The sequence below is a fragment of the Balaenoptera musculus genome, chromosome 4 (genome assembly GCF_009873245.2).
Source record: "Balaenoptera musculus isolate JJ_BM4_2016_0621 chromosome 4, mBalMus1.pri.v3, whole genome shotgun sequence".
Taxonomy (NCBI): domain Eukaryota; kingdom Metazoa; phylum Chordata; class Mammalia; order Artiodactyla; family Balaenopteridae; genus Balaenoptera; species Balaenoptera musculus.
The window spans coordinates 32,840,892-32,863,277 of NC_045788.1; the positions used below are offsets into that span (position 1 = coordinate 32,840,892).

The 22,386-nt window shown below is 40.5% G+C and overlaps 1 protein-coding gene across 2 annotated transcripts; it reads left to right on the plus strand.

The window, feature by feature from the left end:
- Positions 1-6,443: 6,443 nt before the first annotated feature.
- Positions 6,444-13,210, plus strand: P2RY1 (purinergic receptor P2Y1). 2 transcript variants are annotated; one of them, XR_005019730.1, is made up of 2 exons: positions 6,444-9,080; positions 11,085-13,209. XR_005019730.1 is itself a non-coding variant. In XM_036851095.1 (2 exons), exon 1 carries the CDS (start codon positions 7,542-7,544, stop codon positions 8,661-8,663), a length of 1,122 nt encoding a protein of 373 aa, XP_036706990.1. In that variant the 5' UTR covers positions 7,405-7,541; the 3' UTR covers positions 8,664-8,701; positions 11,085-13,210. The 2 variants fall into 2 exon arrangements, 1 of the variants encoding a protein (XP_036706990.1); XM_036851095.1 differs by having other exon boundaries at positions 7,405-8,701; positions 11,085-13,210.
- Positions 13,211-22,386: the final 9,176 nt, after the last annotated feature.

The following is a 22,386-nucleotide window of genomic DNA, read 5'->3' on the forward strand; positions in this document are numbered from 1 at the left end:
AATAGGCAAAATACATGATTTTCAAGTTCCTATACCTTCTTTCTTCTAAAGCCCAAACTCCTGTACCCTTCCAATAAAGTCACTTTATTTGTTCAAGCTGGTTTTGATGAATTTGGTTTCTTACATCCAAATGCCCACTTATCAAGTTATATCCATTAAGGTAAAAATGATAGTATTATAAATAATAATGATAATAATAGCTAGTATTTATTATGCACTTACTATGTACCAGGCACAGTCCTAAACACTTTACTCACACAATCACATTCTTACAGCTATCTTGTGATATAGGAGTTATTTGATAAGAACATTGACACGACACAGGTTTAGCCACGTGTCTAGTTGCACAGCTATTAAGTGGCCCTAACTGACCTTTGAACCCAGTTCTGTCCTCTTCTCCAAAACCACGTGCTATGATCTAATACATAAAAAGCATTCCAAATAGCACGTGGCACATGCATACCACAGTTCAAGATTGCTAAACCCTTAACGTGTTTTAGTCACTGGATAGGAGGAGCTACAGCATTTTTAAACTGGCATAGTAAAGCAATGTCAGGCAGGATCATGTAAAATCTTGCTACTCAGAGTGTAGTGGTTGGATGAGGAGCTTGGACATCAAACAGAACTTGTTGCAAATGCAAAGTCTTGGGCTCCACCCCATACCTACAACTGCATTTTAGCAAGATCCCCCAAGTGATCTGTATGCACAGTCAAGTTTGAGAAACTGTGCTAAGAGACTCAAAGCAGACGTTGCTGGTGAGCTAAGACAGTATTTTACTTACATGGTTATTATAACTATGATACAGTCTCTAAGATAAATATTTAGCTGCAATATCAGGTGTCTAGAACTGAAGTTGAAAGATGAAAATCAGAACTAATGTTGAGGTTCTGCTAAACCCTATCATTGAAAATCTAAGAATTTCTCAAGGAGTAACTGATTATTTCTCCACTTGAAGCATAATCTAGACTATTTGAGTTCTCTGTCAACTATAAATGTTTCTATATTGAATTATATTTTATTCCATTTTATTGTTTTTATAGACAAAACATGGGTCTATTTCACTTTAGTATGTTGACATATTAGATGCTTTCTTTGGCTACCCAGGTATCTTTCCAGCAGAGTATCCAATCTTGTGTTTGTTGTAAGAAGACCCTCTTGGATAAGCCCATCCTGCCAGCTTTTCTACAAGAATCTAAATTAAAAAATTATAAAAATGGACACAACGCTCATCTGCTTAAAATTGCTTCACACTTTGAGTGCCACTGGTGAAAACTTATCAAATTTTCAGAAAGCCAAATTCCAAAATCTGAAGTTCGAATGACAACAACTGCTATTAAGTTAAATCTTGAAAAATGTGTACAGCACTATATAGCACAGAGAACTATATTCAGTATCCTATGATAAATTGTAATGGAAAAAATATGAAAAAAAGAATATATATATATCTGAATCACTTTGCCGTACAGCAGAAATTAACACAATGTTGTAAATCAACTATACTTCGATTTAAAAAATGTTTAAATTTAAAAAAGAAAAGAAAAAGAAAAATGTGAAATTCTCAGGACATAATTGAGATCAACATCCCAGGAGTGAGCTGATGGAATCTGTGACTTCACATGAGGAAAACAGGTGTTTCTTTATTTTCACACATGGTTTTCATTTACCTATTTGGGATTTAGCTTATGTACTCAAAACATGGATGTATCAGAAATCAACAATTTGTTTATGGTGGATATAATAATGATGACAAATAACACTCAAATTATGTCATATTTTTACCCTTTGTGCTACCATGGAAACCCTCCATGGGTCCATGAGTATGGTGTAAGATCTTGGATATGGGTAACTGGCTTTAAAGATATTTCTGCACCCACAGGCTTTACAAACACTTATTTCCTATCTCCTGAAAAAGCTAAGTGTATAACGAAATTGTAGGGACCTCCCTGGTGGTGCAGTGGTTAGGAATCCACCTGCCAATGCAGGGGACACAGGTTTGAGCCCTGGTCCGGGAAGATCCCACATGCCACAGAGCAACTAAGCCCATGCGCCACAGCTACTGAGCCTGTGCTCTAGAGCCCTCGAGCCACAACTACTGAGCCCACGTGCCACAACTACTGAAGCCCGCGTACCTAGAGCCCATGCTCCGCAACTAGAGAAGCCACCGCAATGAGAAGCCCGCACACTGCAACGAAGACTAGCCCCCGCTCGCCACAACTAGAGAAAGCCCGCGTGCAGCAACGAAGACCCAACACAGCCAAAAATAAATAAATTAACTAATTTAAAATAAAAAAAGAAAATTGTAGAAAAACTGGCATGTAATATAGCATTTCCAATCTATTATCAGTAAATGTTGTGAGACATGCCTTTGTGAAACCAGAGAGGTCAGATACAAAGAGAGCAAAGGGAATATTTATCAGATAAAAATGATTAGAGAAAGACGACAAGCCAGGACTGGCATTTTTATTCTGGATTTAACATAAATTCTTTTAAAAATATTCCAAAGTGACCAAGACTAGGGACTAGGGCTTCATGTGGATGGGAAGAAGGAAAGTAAATACTAAAAAGGGCACTATAGGGAAGCAGTTTCCTTGAATATTCTTAACTCCTGGGAGCAAGAAATTTTGTGAAGGATGAAAAGATTTAGGTGGGCTGGGATTTTACCGGTCCTTGTAAGTGATAGCACACAGATAGTGATAGCACGCAGATGGAAAACCTAGCCTATATATACATATATATATTCATATATATATGAATCATTTTTCTGGATACCTGAAACTAATACAACATTGTAAATCGATTATACTTCCAAAAAAAAAAAAAAAAAAAAAACTTCATTGAACTGAAACAAAAAGAAAGAAAAGAAAACCGAGCTCAATGTCATCTGCCAAGGGGCAGATACTCAAACGGCACATTATTCTAACCACGGGACCCCTCAGCCTGTGTCATCTCACCACCTCCCAGACCCCTCCCCCCACAGCTACCCAGATTCAAACCTAAATAATTGGAAAGCAATGCTCTGTGAGATTTCCAAAGTTCCCTATCAGTTCTGTGCAAGCACCTTGCTTTCTCTTCTCCCCTACACAGTTCCCCTCTTGCACCTCCCTCTCCTTCCTCCCTTTCCTTTCCCCTCCCTCTTTCCTCAGCCTCCCTGGTCCCTTACTCTCCTCTCTTATTCATTCCAACCCTGGAGCAACCAAGCTGTCTCCTATGCTGTGTCCTATAGTCCTGATGTGATTCTTAATGAAATAAATTTCAGGAACCCTACTGATTGGATCCATGACAAGTGAATCATTTATAGGAGCAGCTGGGCCCTCCGCAGCACAGGACCATCTTTCATCCTTTCTCTGTGTGCTTTTTCCACTCCTGCTCCACCTTAGCTCTCTCACCTCTAACTCACTGGAGGATACCAGCTGTGAATTCCTTGGGCTTCTGTCTTCTTTCTTTCTCCTATATTCTTCTTGGAGAATAGAAGAGTCTCCTCACTTTCTTAAGGTATATCTCAGAAGTTATCACACTTTAGTTATTATTCTTGGAGGGATCTCTCAAAAGATTCCCTTGTCTCCCAAAGCAGTCTCATCCTCTCTCACCTGCAAAATCCCGAGTTGGCCTACCCATTAGCTCTCCCTTCTCTCTGCCACCCTTTACATTTTAGGTTTATCAGAAGTTTTTTTCTTTTTATGCTTGTAGACCTCGATTCAAATTTTTTCAATAATCTTTCCATCCTCAATGATTGTTGGATTTTCTGTGACTTTAAAAAAAGGGAAAGAAGAACCTTTGTAAAGATGGTTATTAGAAACTTTGTAACAAGAAGGGCAGCCTTTTTGTTTATGAGTCTGAAACTGAACAGGTTTGACTTTCCTAGAATTGTCTGTCACTTCTCAAATTATATATAAATTGTTGGCTATTTTTTAAAAAGCCTAAGGAGAGCAGAACATTTGGGAAGCTTCTGAAATACTCTATCAGTACCTTCAAGACCTGGCTCAAAATTTTCTCTCTTGATAGAAGGCTTCTGGGAATAACACTTTCTATACTCAATCTTTTTTAGTAGTGGCCACTAATGGTTAATTTTCCTATCACTGCCCTGTACTAGTGTGTATTTTATCATAGAATAGTGGTTAAATGTATGGCCTTTAGGGATAGATGGCTTCAGTTTAAATCCCAGTTTCTACTGTATGACTCTGAATGAGTTACCTAACCTCTCCGTGCCTTCGTTTCACCACTTATAAAATAGGGATATGACTGTCGATTACCATAGGATATTTTTTAAAATTATTTATTTATTTATTTATTTATTTATGGCTGTGTCGGGTCTTCGTTTCTGTGCGAGGGCTTTCTCTAGTTGCGGCAAGCGGGGGCCACTCTTCATCGCGGTGCGCGGGCCTCTCACTATCGCGGCCTCTCTTGTTGCGGAGCACAGGACCATAGGATATTTTAAGGATTAAAGGACTCAGCACTGTGCATAGTGCTGCGTATATAGGAAAGGCTTATTATTATTGCTATTGTTATATGTTATTATCATGGTTAACCCTGTAAGTTCTTTGCATTTCCAACTAAATTGTTAATCTCTTAAAGTCAGACATTTACATCATTAATCAAATAAAAAACAAATTAATACAAAATGTTTGCGGTAAGTCACTTAAAGATATGAACCATATTCTTTTCATAATTTTAAGGCATTTATATTTGGTATTTAAGCATCAATAAATACTTACATGTTATTGGGTTTTAGATGGTATTTTATGTTTTCCTTTATTAAATCTAGTCCAAAGTATTACAAATAGAAAGTTAACATAGTCAACAAACAATAACTGAATACATAAATTATTTCTCAAAAGCACAGTTTTGATTTAAAATATAACTTAAACATATTTCAAATCTGAAATATGTGGCAGGTAAAAGCAGTGTTTACAAAATCAACCTTTTTTATCTCATTTTAAAAAGTCTGTGGTCCACTTAGGACAACTATCTTCTCCAAATGCCTAATAAAGTGTGAAGTTTCTGAAAGTACTTAATGGTATTTAGACTAAGTGTACATTTCCAAACACTCACATTATGGGTTAATGCATTTGCAACAGACTTCTGAATGAAGTTACATATTGCTTATGTTGCAAATGAAAAATGCAAAAGAGTGAGGAGTTAGGACCTATTGAGTACCAGTGGAAGTCAATGTTTTCTTCCACTTCCCTCTCTCTCTTAATAGAAAATGATCCCAGTCAGTACCATCCTAATCAAAGAATATGAAAATGTTTCATGTTAAGACTTGGAATTATAGAATCATACATGGATGGGAAAAAAAATCAAATGCAACTCCCTTATTTTATAGTTGAGAAAACTGAGGCCTGTAGCATTCATTTCAATTCAGACTTGTTTTCAAAACAACATTCATGCCCCTGAGTTATTTACTCTAGTTTTATCATTTATTTTCACGCTGTTTTATTGACCACAACTCAAAATGCCAGTGTGCTCACAATGCCATGTGTTTGGATATGGTCCTTTCTACATGTGTCCCTGGAAAGGACTGTCTGGTCCTTGCGGGGAATTTTCCTTTGTGGTATCAAAGCCAGGAGCTCCAGGTTTTCCTTTAAGCATTTTTTAAGAGAACATTATCATGTAACATCTGGGACCAGAAAGAAATCTTTATGGTATATATTTTACAGATATTTTCTTTTGGGATTTTTTTTCTTCAAAGAGAAAAGCCTTTGTGAATATTTCACATAAAGCATATGTTAATTAATAAATTGTCATGATTGCTAGATTCCATCCCTGTGTGGGCCCATTTAAATATGTCCCTCAATAGCTGATAATTAATTTTCCAGTCAAACTTACTCAACTACAATTTTGAAGTGCATTGCTCTAAAATTTGATACATTCAAGCCATGAAAACGAGTGTTTGAATAAATGTAGTATCCAAGGAAGCCTCAACCAGTATTGTTAGGGTACTTACCAGAGATATTTGTGACTAATCACTTTAACCTAAAGAAATAGGATTGGTAATAAAACCCCCAAACCACACCTTAATCACTTTGGAGTTGAAATTGTCTTTACATCTATCTATATAAATTTATATTTAATATTCACGTTATTTCCTGAACAATATGTTTTTATTTATTTTTTTATTGCAGCCTTTGATATTTAATTAAATGTACTGGACAGGAGGATTTGGGGACCTTGCGTTGTCTGTAAGTGGTAGGTAACAAATTGTGCTGAAGCAACGTCAAGTATCAACTACTAATACTTTTACAAAGCCCTTTTAGAAATTTTCACGTTGATGTTACCAGTTGACGTCGGTTTATTAGCATTTGGTTAATTAAGAGAAACCATATTGAAATAAAAGGGGAAAGGCAGACTAGAAGGACAGAAGGAGACTCTCCCCATTTCCCTCTCCACCCTCCCTCCTCTGAAAGCTTTCTGGGAGCAGCAGGTTCCTGCAAGTGCCAGGAATCCGGTCTCGGAGAATCGCGGAGCGCTGCCACGCCAGGGCTTTCCCGGTTGGGGACTACAGGCTGCTTGGAACGTGCAAACACCTGGCGTGGTTCTTGAGTGCCCCAGAGGCTTGAGTCTCATTCCGGTCCGCTCCAGGGTTGTAGGCAGAAGGCTCGGAGCGGTCAGAGGGGTTTCCTGTGTGTCAGCAACATCACTCTGCCGAGATAGCTGGCGGAAGAGCCAAGGAGCGCTCTCGGGCCAATCGCTCTCCAGCAGCCAGCCCTAACCCTGCCCCTGATCGAGCGCGCCCTGACCGCCGACTCTGGTGAAGACCGGCTTTCCCAGAAGACGCCTCCGGCCCCGGGCGAACTTCGCGGAGGCACGCCCCTCGCCTGCCGGCGGAGCGCGGACTCGCCCGGGCGCCCAAACTCCGCCCATCCTCGCGGGGAGCCCGGCTCGCCCTCCCGCCGCCTGCACTCGAGCAGGTCTCTAGAAGAGCCTGCGAGCTCACACAGACGGCGAGCCGGACGCGATCCAGAAGCGCACGAGTCTGCGACCACGCGCGCTCCGATGGCCCCCAGAGGCTGAGCGCCGGGGGGCGCTGAGGCAGCGGCGCGGGCCCTAGAGCCGAGCTGCTGGCTTGCAAGGTAGGGAGCAGGAAGATGCCCAAACGAAGTTGATCTTTGGGGGAAGGCGGTTGGGGCGCGCCCTCCCCACCTCGGAGCGCAGAGCAGCGAGTTTGGCTCGACCTCACTGAGCCCCCGGCGCGCTCTCCGGCGCTAACCCGCGGTCCCTCGGGAAAGCGCAGTCAGAAAGTTGTCGGCGGCGGTGTCCCTCGCGCCCTGTTGTGTAACCTCGGCGCTGCCAGCCTCACCGGGAAGTTGCTGGTCCTCCGGCCAGTTCGGTTCGGTCGCGGCCCGGGGCAGATTTCATGGCCCGCGGCGACCGCGGGGCCGGAGCCGGCGCGGGCGAGCCCCTGCTTGCCCCCTCCCGCAGAGATCCCCGGCGCCCCCTCCCGTCTGCTCGCCCGCCTTTCCGATGCTCGCTGCGCCCCTCGCCGCCGCCCTCTTGCCGCCGCTTGCCCCTTGGAGCCGCCGCCTAAGTCGGGGAGGAGAGAATGACCGAGGTGCTGTGGCCGGCGGTCCCCAATGGGACGGACGCTGCCTTCCTGGCCGGCCCGGGCTTGCCCTGGGGGAACAGCACAGTGGCCTCCACCGCCGCCGTCGCCTCTCCGTTCAAATGCGCGCTGACCAAGACAGGCTTCCAGTTCTACTACCTGCCAGCTGTCTACATCTTGGTGTTCATTGTCGGCTTCCTGGGCAACAGCGTGGCCATCTGGATGTTCGTCTTCCACATGAAGCCGTGGAGCGGCATCTCCGTGTACATGTTCAACTTGGCCTTGGCGGACTTCTTGTACGTGCTGACTCTGCCGGCGCTCGTCTTCTACTACTTCAATAAGACCGACTGGATCTTCGGGGATGCCATGTGCAAGCTGCAGAGGTTCATCTTCCATGTGAACCTCTATGGCAGCATTTTGTTCCTGACCTGCATCAGCGCGCACCGGTACAGCGGCGTGGTGTACCCGCTCAAGTCCCTGGGCAGGCTGAAGAAGAAGAACGCAGTCTGTATCAGCGTGCTCGTGTGGCTCATCGTGGTGGTGGGGATCTCGCCCATCCTCTTCTATTCCGGCACCGGGATCCGGAAAAACAAAACCATCACCTGCTATGACACCACCTCAGACGAGTACCTGCGAAGTTATTTCATCTACAGCATGTGCACGACCGTGGCCATGTTCTGTGTTCCTTTGGTGCTGATTTTGGGCTGTTACGGATTAATTGTGAGAGCTTTGATTTACAAAGACCTGGACAATTCGCCTCTGAGGAGGAAATCCATTTACCTGGTGATTATTGTACTGACTGTTTTTGCCGTGTCTTACATCCCTTTCCACGTGATGAAAACAATGAATTTGAGGGCCCGGCTGGATTTTCAGACCCCAGAAATGTGTGCTTTCAATGACAGGGTTTATGCCACTTATCAGGTGACAAGAGGTCTAGCAAGTCTCAACAGTTGTGTGGACCCCATTCTCTATTTCTTGGCAGGAGATACTTTCAGAAGGAGACTCTCCCGAGCCACCAGGAAAGCTTCCAGAAGAAGTGAGGCAAATTTGCAGTCCAAGAGTGAAGACATGACTCTCAATATTTTATCCGAGTTCAAGCAGAATGGAGATACAAGCTTGTGAAGACGCAAGAATCCCCAAACACCCACTTTTGTAACATGGTAGGATGCTTAATAGAGCCAAGTGCTTTTTTCCCCTTTAAGTTTCTAGTAAGATTAGAGAAGATTCAAACCAAGAAAGCAGTGAGTTTAAAAAAAAAAAAAAGAGAGAGAGAAGTGGAAATGCCTACACCCACACTTAGCTTGTTTGGGTTTGCTTTCAAGGACTTCCTTCTTTCTCACCAGAAGTATGTAACATAAAATAATACTATCCTACTTAAATATTTACTTTCTCTTCTGCCTTTAGAATTTGCAAGCTCTTCTGTTTAAAGTTTACATGAGTACTGGAGCTATTTGGATATTAATAACTTCTCCAAGAAAACTGACCACCTGAAACTTGAGTTTGTGATTCATCTAGTCTTATTGTTTTTAATAATCTGAGGTAGGAACAAATTGAAACTTCACATTCTCAAATTACTGTAGTACAGCAAAATACTAAACTCGGTTCATTCAGTAGCAGATGAACAGATTGCAGCTGGGTGTCTCTTGGTCCTGTAAGCATAGGTGATGGCTGGCTGAATTACTTTGGAGAATTAAATAGAAAAGTCAAGTCAATGAATTTACAAGTCTAAAAAGTGATTATCTCCCAGTTATTTCTAGAAAACGGCTCACTCTGTGTTGGGTGCTAAATGTTTGGGGGTGAAATCCTGTATATATTATCTTACAGGTAAAATGCCTTCAAAATAATCAAAGTGCATGTACTTTCCTTGTAAACACCATGAACTCTGTTAGACTTCCTGTGACAAAGAGCATTTACTTGCACCACTGCTGTGCAGTGCCCTAGGAGTGTTTGTGTTCCAGTACAAATGCTCACTTACATCTGTAAAAACAGTTTTAAAAATCACAGATAAATTACAGACCAAAGTTGAGTAACTGTTAGCAAGTTGAGGGATGTTGGGCAGACGGGAGAGTTGCTGACAGTCATCCATAATGCATAGCCTGCAAACATATTCTCGAATGTATGAGGCAACTGGGAGTGGGGAGAAGACATTTTTAGAATAAGGACTTTAGTTTAAATTAATTATGGTGTAAAGGCCCTTTTTTTGTTTCGTTTTGTTTTTGCTCCTTCCAAATGCTGGAAAACATTAAATGCAATATACAAAGAAGAAGGCAGAATTTGTATGGGTTGTGTTGGTAGAATGAAATGCTATAATGCTTCACTGGATCTTACATCCTCATATTTGAAGGAAAAAACTCCAAATATATGGGAAAGGGAAATATGAAGAATTAAATTTAAGTACTTGAAGTACCATAGCACTAAAAAAGTAAGGTATAGAAACTACTAATCAGACTAGTAATAGTTTAAGAGGAGACCACCAGACAGTGTTTTCTTTTATATTTTCCCTCTGCCAGGCAGTAATGACAAATCTGTAAAATACTTCAATAACTTTAATGACGATTTTCAGTGAATATGGAAATGCTGCATTTCTAGCCTTTGAAATGGTCAAATTCGATATAATGCCGAATAATGAGGTGAGGTGACAATTTACAACACCAAATAAATAAATCCAGTGTCAAAGGAATTTTTAATTGTGAAGGTACCCCCAACAAAGCCAATATCAGAGTCTGCAACTGATGGTGGGGTAACTTGTTTGAAAGCACTTTATATGTAGAGCAGTTTGGGGCTGTGTCTCAAGGTGAGAACCTTAGCTCCCTGTGGGACCTGGTGACAGGGAAGTCAGAGCTGGGCTTCAGTTCTTGCAGGGCCTCAGTGGACTACAGGTCTGTGAGCCCTAAAGTTTCTTCCTAGATTGGCTCCAGCCACTAAGATCAATGAAGAAAAGCTGTGTTTAGCCATCCTAAAGAGTGCTGCTTTTTCACATGTTCAGTCTTAAAGCACAGAATTATAGAAACCAAATCAAGAAGAAACCTTCTAGATGTCCTACCTACACCTCCTCATTTTGAGAAAAGAGAAGGGTTAGCTAGGCTCTCATTTGGTTAGGGCCCTGCAGTGTTGTCTGTTGTGGAATCCTAAAAGAAAAAGACTAAGATATGTCATGAGTGTGTTACCCCAGTCAATTAATATCACTAAATTAATATTAATATCACTAAATTGGCCAAAATGGAAATGTCAAAGCCCGTATCATCCTTAAACTCAAAGGCTAATGGTACACATTTCTATAATATTCCCTCACCGTTTACTTTAGTGTTCTTCCTTTTAGGTCTGATGCCCAGCCTGGTTTACAGTATGTGTTAAGTACATTGTTTCAGCTTCCAGAGAACTTTCTTCTCTGGATAGTAACAGTGACTAGAAACGCCCTTTTACTTCCTGGCATGCTTTTTCCAGAGTGTTTCTTCTTTAGCTTCATACATCACGTGGTAGACAATGATGACATGCAGATGCCTGCCTGATAGTGACAAGAATGATCTCTCCAACCCCTTCCAGGCACAAACTGGTCTCTGGGACGAGTCTGCTAATGATGAAAACATACAGAGGGTCAAGATAAAGCGGTGATCTATTGGGCTGAAGATCTGATTTCATGATATATGATAAGAGTAGGTATTTTAAGAGTAAAGGCAGAAATCTACTGGCATTTTGATAAAAGAATCAAAATTACAGAACTTATCAGTTAACTAAATTTCACACTACAAAACTGTTTGAATGCCAAGCTCAAGGCGTTTTACGGCTCATCAGTTGGCATCTTTGACTCTTTGAACATCCATGTGTGTTTGCACTGAAATGCTAAAAACACAGACCAAGAAGAGATACAGCATGAGAGTAGGATTTGGAGTTAAAATGGTGACACTGCCACTTGGCCAGCTGTGGAACTCTTGACCCTGTCAAGACCACTCTCCGTGGATTAAAAGGGTTGGATGACATCCATCTGTTGGGGCCTTAGGGGATGTGGTAAAGCCAGAGGTGCATGAAGTCTGCTACTGTATTTTCCAGGACTGTTCAATCCCAGTCCTTGACTGAAAATTCATACAAAGTTCACCGACTGTGATACGGATATGACCTGTAGGTTTTCTCAGTCTCCTCAGGGCAGTGCACTGTACTGCCTTTGGATACAAGAGATGTCAGTGCTTACAGCATGTAGCAGCTTGTAGCAGCTGGAATTGGACTAGTGACAATAAAGATGTGTAACTAGTTAGAGATGTAGTGAAGCTTTAACTTTGCTGGTCAAATTGTAACTATCATAATAGTATTTATTGATGAAGCTCACAGCCCTTCCATTGTACAGATTGAAGAACTTTCTTGAAAGTTCCACCATACTGAGGTAAATTATATTTATTACAATGTATAATATTAATATGTCACACTGGTGTATTTTACATAATATATGATGCATAAAAAATGAGAGTTACTGTATATTATGATGCTTTCCAAATATCAGTATCTTGAAATGTTTAAGTCTTCAGATTTCTTTTATCTAAAATATGAAAATCTGTTTTGTGATACAAGTGATTCATTTTCTCTACAAATGCTTTTGCACGTTTATCTTTTTATTTAGGGTTCTTTCTACATAGACACAGTTTGGTGTCAGTCGATAGTAAATACAAAATATCTTAGCCAGACTGGGTCTGTATTGTCTACATTTTATATACTATTGTAGAAAACTTTATATTGTCTTTTTAATACATTTGGAATTGTGTCCCCAAATACAGTCAGAGCTTCCCATTTCCAAATGCAAAAGACTTGTCCTAAATTCAGAGGAGATCTCTTATGTTTTAGAAGTCTGGTGAGATGGGCATTACAGATACAACATTAGAGTTTGAGGAAATATTTTAGGGAGATGGGGAGAGAAAGAGGCAGCTGGTGTAATCAGTTACTGTGCTCAGTTCCGCTTCAATTTTTATTTTGTGTTTCTTCTCAAGGTGAAATAGTATAATCTTAATTTCTTTGAGATGGAGTTTCTAAGTAACACACTACCAGAAATTCAACACTGCTAGTAATTTTATTGTTTTCTTTGTTCATTTGATAACTTTAATTCCAAGTTTTACAGTAATAACTGTATATTATTTGGCTGCTGAATCCTGTTACAGTTTTTTAGTTCTGTTGTACATTGTATTATACACATCATTGCAAATTAATATGAAGGGGAATATATGTTACATATCAAAAATTATGAATTTGAATTCTAGTATGTGTTAGTGCTTTTGCCAAAATGTTTATTTTTATAATCTCTGTAATTTTAATATAGATAATTGAACTAGATTTCTTTGTGATTAATAGTGCCATTGAATGAGCAGTATGGAAACAGTGTTACTTGACATTTTGAGCTTTCTCAGGTTTATCTAAATCAATGGTAGCTTAACAGATTCCAGACTAATTGTGCATAATTGTGTTTTAAAAGGAATGTACATTTTCTATAAGTTTGCATGCAGGAGTGTACAGCTTGGAATGTGTGTGTGTGTGTGTGTGTGTGTGTGTGTGTGTCCATGGCATGGCAGCCAACTTCATATCTGCTGTTGGTAATAACAGCAGAGCTTTGATATAATCATGGTCATTAGAATTGTACCTACCATAGACAGTTAAAACTGAAAAAGTCTCAATAAAACTATGAAATGTGGTCTGATGGCTTCTATGTTATTATAGTACTAATACTTACAAGTTTCCCCAAATTTTGACATGTACCATTATACTGGCTGGCAAATATTGGCAATACTATTTACTAGTATCCTACTAATACTAGGATATATTGAATCAGCGCAGGCATCTCTTAACATGTAGCCTGGATTGTAGGAAGTGAAGTGTCAAAGAAAGAATCCTGGTGCAAGGTAACTGATAAGATCATCATTATTTGATATTTAAATATTAATAGGAACTTGATTTAATTCTTTGAGGAAAATATGGAACACAATCTTAATACATATTTCTCATACTAGTGTTCTGTGTTTAAAATGTTAGCTGTAATCTAATGTAATGTAATGCCTCTAATTTTTTAATCCATGGAGGTAGTCATTCTAATAATCCTTTGTGGTTTCTGTTTATCTACTAGCCTACATTGCCTACTTCTCTCAAGTTTATATATTGATACACACACACACACACATGCACACATATATATGTTACTATGCAGTGAAAAGCTGTACATGGAATGGACACATGCTTAAAGCATTACTTTTTTTCCTTAGTGGGGAAGGTAAGTGCACTATGGTCCTGCACTGGATTTTTTGGTTGTCTGCTGAGACAGGTGCCCTATCACAGAATCCTGTGGGTAGAAAAATGCAAATCTCTTGCAGCCCCTAAGATACTGTCACTCACTTTTAACTCCTTAATTGACTGTACTATCCAGACTTAACCACTCAGGAGTCCTCACGTATTAACATCAGCTTTGGTAGAGTTTTGTGGCTATGTATATGTGTGTGTGTGTGTGTATGTTTGTTTAGTGCATACACAGAAATTATACAGATAATTATCTTTCTGACTTAAGAGGAATTTACCATAATGCTTTGGGCACCCTGTGATTTTCAAAATCACTTTGGGATTATAGTCAGAGAAACTTCTCTATCCACAAGTAAATATACTGTGTTTAAATTCTCTTTTTTACTTTAATGAACTGGGAAGTTTATATTTTCTTTTCAGGAGGTTTAGACTTTTGCTGCCAGATATGGTCAGAGTTTCTATTTCCAAATGTAAAAAACATGTCCTAAATTCAAAGTAGATCTGTTATGGTTTAAAAGTCTGATGGATGGGCCATTAAAGACACAACATATGTCACTAGGAATCCACGTAAATATTAATACTGTGCTTACTTGATTTAACCCTGCAAGGTTATATTGCTTTGGGGTAGACCCTAGGGCCTAACATCCCCAGCCAGCATGGTTTCTGGGACCGATGATCCAAACAACAGCTGTGGATGGAGTCAGGCCCCTGGGCTGAGCAGCTGACAGCACTGAAGCCCCTTGGAAATGGACGTGGGTAAGGAGTAGGGGTGATGGGAGGCACGTGGGAGCAGTCAGTACTGCACAGAGGGGGAAAAATGCACTGCCTTTCCTGTTTACCAGATGAAGGGAGATCATCTGCGTGAAGGTGGAAACTCCCTGATGATAGATTAAAACAGAAGGAGGCCTTGGAGATGATCCAATCCAGTCACCTCAGTTTGCTCCTGAGAGTAAAATTTTCACGTTCAAAGGTAGAAGTAGCAAAAAAACAGAGGGTTCTCACTCCTATTAACACATTGCTCCCACATCCCAGGGCTCTTCACACTGTGGATCTTGACCCATTGGTGGGTCAGAAAATGAGTATAGTGGGTTATGATAGGCACTCATGCACATAATGGAACATTATGGCTCAGAGTCCGTAATCAGTGAGCAAGTCTTTGTGATTTTAACTTCAGACACACACACACTCATGCTCACACAACACATATATTGACATATATTTACGTGTACTTGTGCCCTGGGTCACAGTGGACATTTGATTTCTTATTGAGGACCTGGTCAAAAAAGTTAAAAAATGACACTACTCAGCAAAAGGTAGCGTGGAGTTATGGAATAGGGCATGAGAGATTGTTTTTTAAAAACTATTTTTAAATCAACACAAAGAATCTTAGTTGTTGAGGAGCTTCAAGATGGCAGAAGAGTAAGACGCAGAGATCACCTTCCTCCCCACAAATACATCAGAAATACATCTACATGTGGAACAACTCCTACAGAACACCTACTGAACGCTGGCAGAAGAACTCACACCTCCCAAAAGGCAAGAAACTCCCCACGTACCTGGGTAGGGCAAAAGAAAAAAAAAAAACAAAGACAAAAGAATAGGGACGGGACCTGCACCAGTGGGAGGGAGCTGTGAAGGAGGAAAGGTTTCCACACACTAGGAAGCCCCTTCGTGGGCAGAGACTGCGGGTGGCGGAGGGGGGAAGCTTTGGAGCCACGGAGGAGAGCGCAGCCACAGGGGTGCGGAGAGCAAAGCGGAGAGATTCCCGCACGGAGGATCGGCGCCGAGCAGCACTCACCAGCCCGAGAGGCTTGTCTGCTCACCCGCCGGGGTGGACGGGGCTGGGAGCTGAGGCTCGGGCTTCGGTGCTAGCCGGGAGGGAGTCTGGGAAAAAGTCTGCAGCTGCCGAAGAGGCAAGAGACTTTTACTTGCCTCTTTGTTTCCTGGTGCGCGAGGAGAGGGGATAAAGAGCGCCGCTTAAAGGAGCTCCAGAGACGGGCGCGAGCCGCGGCTATCAGCGCGGACCCCAGAGACGGGCGTGAAACGCTAAGACTGCTGCTGCCGCCACCAACAAGCCTGTGTGCGAGCACAGGTCACTCTCCACACCGCCCCTCCTGGGAGCCTGTGCAGCCCGCCACGGCCAGGCTCCCGTGATCCCGGGAGAACACACGGCGCGCCTCAGGCTGGTGCAATGTCACGCTGGCCTCTGCCGCCTCAGGCTCATCCCATATCCGTACCCCTCCCTCCCCCCGGCCTGAGGGAGTCAGAACCCCCTAATCTGCTGCTCCTTTAACCCCCTCCTGTCTGAGCGAAGAACAGACGCCCTCAGGCGACCTACATGCAGAGGCGGGTCCAAATCCAAAGCTGAACCCCGGGAGCTGTGCGAACAAAGAAGAGAAGGGGAAATCTCTCCCAGCAGCCTCAGGTACTGGATGTACCTGCATCTGTGGAATACCTGAATAGACAACGAATCATCCCAAATTGAGGAGGTGGACTTTGGGAGCAACGATATATATATTTTTCCCCTATTTCTCTTTTTGTGAGTGTGTATCTGTATGCTTCTGTGTGGGATTTTGTCTGTATAGCTTTGCTTTTACCATTTGTCCTAGGGTTCTGTCTGTCCGTTTTTTTGTTTGTTTGTTTTTTATTACTTAAAAAAATTATTTTTCTTAATTATTTTTTATTTTTTTATTTTAATAACTTTATTTTATTTTATTTTATTTTATTTTCTTCTTTCTTTCTTTCTTTTCTCCCTTTTATTCTGAGCCGTGTGGCTGACAGGGTCTTGGTGCTCTGGCTGGGTGTCAGGCCTGTGCCACTGAGGTGGGAGAGCCAAGTTCAGGACACTTGTCCACAAGAGACCTCCCTGCTCCACGTAATATCAAACGGCAAAAATCTCCGAGAGATCTCCATCTCAACGCCAAGACCCAGCTCCACTCAATGACCAGCAAGCTACAGTGCTGGACACCCTATGCCAAACAATTAGCAAGACAGGAACACAACCCCATCCATTAGCACAGAGGCTGCCTAAAATCATAATAAGGCCACAGACACCCCAAAACACACCACCAGACACGGACCTGTCCACCAGAAAGACAAGATCCAGCCTCATCCACCAGAACACAGATACTAGTCCCCTTCACCAGGAAGCCTACACAACCCACTGAACCAACCTTAGCCACTGGGTACAGACACCAAAAACAATGGGAACTACGAACCTGCAGCCCACGAAAAGGAGACCCCAAACACAGTAATTTAAGCAAAATGAGAAGACAGAGAAACACACAGCAGATGAAGGAGCAAGGCAAAAATCCACCAGACCTAACAAATGAAGAGGAATTAGGCAGTCTACCTGAAAAAGAATTCAGAATAATGATAGTAAAGATGATCCAAAATCTTGGAAACAGAATGGAGAAAATACAAGAAACGTTTAACAAGGACCTAGAAGAACTAAAGAGCAAACAAACAGTGATGAACAACATAATAAATGAAATTAAAAATTCTCTAGAAGGGATCAATAGCAGAATAACTGAGGCAGAAGAATGGATAAGAGACCTGGAAGATAAAATAGTGGAAATAACTACTGCAGAGCAGAATAAAGAAAAAAGAATGAAAAGAATTGAGGACAGTCTCAGAGACCTCTGGGACAACATTAAATGCACCAACATGCGAATTATAGGGTTCCCAGAACAAGAAGAGAAAAAGAAAGGGAGTGAGAAAATATTTGAAAAGATTATAGTTGAAAACTTCCCTAATATGGGAAAGGAAATAGTTAATCAAGTCTAGGAAGCACAGAGAGTCCCATACAGGATAAATCCAAGGAGAAACACGCCAAGACACATATTAATCAAACTATCAAAAATTAAATACAAAGAACAAATATTAAAAGCAGCAAGGGAAAAACAACAAATAACACATAAGGGAATCCCCATAAGGTTAACAGCGGATCTGTCAGCAGAAACTCTGCAAGCCAGAAGGGAGTGGCAGGACATATTTAAATTATGAAGGAGAAAAACCTACAACCAAGATGACTCTACCCAGCAAGGATCTCATTTAGATTTGATGGAGAAATCAAAAGCTTTACAGACAAGCAAAAGCTAAGAGAATTCAGCACCACCAAACCAGCTTTACAACAAATGCTAAAGGAACTTCTCTAGGCAGGAAACACAGAGAAGGAAAAGACCTACAATAATAAACCCAAAACAATTAAGAAAATGGTAATAGGAACATACATATCAATAATTACCTTAAATGTAAATGGATTAAATGCTCCAACCAAAAGACATAGAGTTGCTGAATGGATACAAAAACAAGACCCGTATATATGCTGTCTACAAGAGACCCACTTCAGACCTGGGACACATACAGACTGAAAGTGAGGGGATGGAAAAAGATATTACATGCAAATGGAAATCAAAAGAAAGCTAGAGTAGCAATTCTCATATCAGACAAAATAGACTTTAAAACAAAGGCTATTACAAGAGACAAAGAAGGACACTACATAATGATCAAGGGATCAATCAAAGAAGAAGATATAACAATTGTAAATATTTATGCACCCAACATAGGAGCACCTCAATACATACGGCAAATACTAACAGCCATAAAAGGGGAAATCCACAGTAACACAATCATAGTAGGGGAGGCCCCTGTACCAATGTGCAATCATAGTAGGGGAGGCCCCTGTGACCAATGGGTCAATACTTTAACACCCCACTTTCACCAATGGACATATCATCCAAAATGAAAATAAATAAGGAAACACAAGCTTTAAATGATACATTAAACAAGATGGACTTAATTGATATTTATAGGGCATTCCATCCAAAAACAACAGAATACACATTCTTCTCAAGTGCTCATGGAACATTCTCCAGGATAGATCATATCTTGGGTCACAAATCAAGCCTTGGTAAATTTAAGAAAATTGAAATCGTATCAAGTATCTTTTCCGACCACAATGCTATGAGACTAGATATCAATTACAGGAAAAAATATGTAAGAAATACAAACACATGGAGGCTAAACAACACACGACTTAATAACCCAAGAGATCACTGAAGAAATCAAAGAGGAAATCAAAAAATACCTAGAAACAAATGACAATGAAAAAACGACGACCCAAAACCTATAGGATGCAGCAAAAGCAGTTCTAAGACGGAAGTTTATAGCAATACAATCTTACCTTAAGAAACAAGAAACATCTCAAATAAACAACCTAACCTTACACCTAAAGCAATTAGAGAAAGAAGAACAAAAAAAACCCCAAAGTTAGCAGAAGGAAAGAAATCATAAAGATCAGATCAGAAATAAATGAAAAAGAAATGAAGGAAAGGATGGCGAAGATCAATAAAACTAAAAGCTGGTTCTTTGAGAAGATAAACAAAATTGATAAACCATTAGCCAGACTTATCAAGAAAAAAAGGGAGAAGACTCAAATCAATAGAATTAGAATGAAAAAGGAGAAGTAACTACTGACACTGCAGAAATACAAAGGATCATGAGAGATTAATAGAAGAAACTATATGTCAATAAAATGGACAACCTGGAAGAAATGGAGAAATTCTTAGAAATGCACAACCTTCCGAGACTGAACCAGGAAGAAATAGAAAATATGAACAGACCAGTCACAAGCACTGAAATTGAAACTGTGATTAAAAATCTTCCAACAAACAAAAGCCCAGGACCAGATGGCTTCACAGGCGAATTCTATCAAACATTTAGAGAAGAGCTAACACCTATCCTTCTCAAACTCTTCCAAAATATAGCAGAGGGAGGAACACTCCCAAACTCATTCTATGAGGCCACCATCACCCAGATACCAAAACCAGACAAAGATGTCACAAAGAAAGAAAACTACAGGCCAATATCACTGATGAACATAGATGCAAAAATCCTCAACAAAATACTAGCAAACAGAATCCAACAGCACATTAAAAGGATCATACACTATGATCAAGTGGGGTTTATCCCAAGAATGCAAGGATCCTTTAATATACGTAAATCAATCAATGTGATACACCATATTAACAAATTGAAGGAGAAAATTTGATCATCTCAATAGATGCAGAGAAAGCTTTTGACAAAATTCAACACCCATTTATGATAAAAACCCTCCAGAAAGTGGGCATAGAGGGAACTTTCCTCAACATAATAAAGGCCATATATGACAAACCCACAGCCAACATCATCCTCAATGGTGAAAAATTGAAACCATTTCCACTAAGATCAGGAACAAGACAAGGTTGCCCACTCTTACCACTATTATTCAACATAGTTTTGGAAGTTTTAGCCACAGCAATCAGAGAAGAAAAAGAAATAAAAGGAATACAAATTGGAAAAGAAGAAGTAAATGTGTCACTGTTTGCAGATGACATGATACTATACATAGAGAATCCTAAAGATGCTACCAGAAAACTACTAGAGCTAATCAATGAATTTGGTAAAGCCGCAGGATACAAAACTAATGCACAGAAATCTCTTGCATTCCGATACACTAATGATGAAAAATCTGAAAGAGAAATTAAGAAAACACTCCCATTTACCACTGCAACAAAAAGAATAAAATATCTAGGAATAAACCTACCTAAGGAGACAAAAAACCTGTATACAGAAAATTATAATACACTGATGAAAGAAATTAAACATGATACAAATAGATGGAGAGATATACCATGTTCTTGGATTGGAAGAATCAACATTGTGAAAATGACTATACTACCCAAAGCAATCTATAGATTCAATGCAATCCCTGTCAAACTACCACTGGTATTTTTCACAGAACTAGAACAAAAAATTTCACAATTTGTATGGAAACACAAAAGACCCTGAATAGCCAAAGCAATCTTGAGAAAGAAAAATGGAGCTGGAGGAATCAGGCTCCCTGACTTCAGACTATACTACAAAGCTACAGTAATCAAGACAGTATGGTACTGGCACAGAAACAGAAATATAGATCAATGGAACAGGATAGAAAGCCCAGAGATAAACCCACGCACATATGGTCACCTTGTCTTTGATAAAGGAGGCAAGAATATACAGTGGAGAAAAGACAGCCTCTTCAATAAGTGGTGCTGGGAAAACTGGACAGCTACATGTAAAAGAATGAAATTAAAACACTTCCTAACACCATATACAAAAATAAACTCAAAAGGGATTAAAGACCTAAATGTAAGGCCAGACACCATCAAACTCTTAGAGGAAAACATAGGCAGAACACTCTATGACGTAAATCACAGCAAGATCCTTTTTGATGCACCTCCTAGAGAAATGGAAATAAAAACAAAAATAAACAAATGGGACCTAATGAAACTTAAAAGCTTTTGCACAGCAAAGGAAACCATAACAAGGCGAAAAGACAACCCTCGGAATGGGAGAAAATCTTTGCAAATGAAGCAAGTGACAAAGGATTAATCTCCAAAATTTACAAGCAGCTCATGCAGCTCAATATCAAAAAAACAAACAACCCAATCCAAAAATGGGCAGAAGACCTAAATAGACATTTCTCCAAAGAAGATATACAGATTGCCAACAAACACATGAAAGAATGCTCAACATCATTAATCATTAGAGAAATGCAAATCAAAACTACAATGAGATATCATCTCACACTGGCCAGAATGGCCATCATCAAAAAATCTACAAACAATAAATGCTGGAGAGGGTGTGGAGAAAAGGGAAGCCTCTTGCACTGTTGGTGGGAATGTAAATTGATACAGCCACTATAGAGAACAGTATGGAGGTTCCCTAAAAAAATAAAAATAGAATTACCATACGTCCCAGCAATCCCACTACTGGGCATGTACCCTGAGAAAACCATAATTCAAAAAGAGTTATGTACCAAGATGTTCTTTGCAGCTCTATTTACAATAGCCAGGAAATGGAAGCAACCGAAGTGTCCATCAACAGATGAATGGATAAAGAAGATGTGGCGCATATATACAATGGAATATTACTCAGCCATAAAAAGGAACGAAACTGAGTTATTTGTAGTGAGGTGGATGGACCTAGAGACTGTCATACAGAGTGAAGTAAGTCAGAAAGAGAAAAACAAATACCATATGCTAACACATATATATGGAATCTAAAAAAAAAATAAAAAGTGGTCACGAAGAACCTAGGGGCAAGACGGGAATAAAGATGCAGACCTACTAGAGAATGGACTGGAGGATATGGGGAGGGGGAAGGGTAAGCTGGGAGAAAGTGAGAGAGTGGCATGGACATAGATACACTACCAAACATAAAATAGATAGTTAGTGGGAAGCAGCCGCATAGCACAGGGAGATCAGCTCGGTGCTTTGTGACCACCTAGAGGGGTGGGATAGGGAGGGTGGGAGGGAGGGAGATGCAAGAGGGAAGAGATATGGGGACATATGTATATGTTTAACTGATTCACTTTGTTATAAAGCAGAAAGTAACACACCATTGTAAAGCAATTATACTCCCATAAACATGTTAAAGAAAAAAACAAGAATCTTAGTTGTTAATTTTGTTAAATGTGTTCTCGTTTTTTTAAATGTTAGTTTCTTATGAAGATTTCACTTGGAATTCCCAAGGAAATGATTAAAGCAGCATTTAGCCT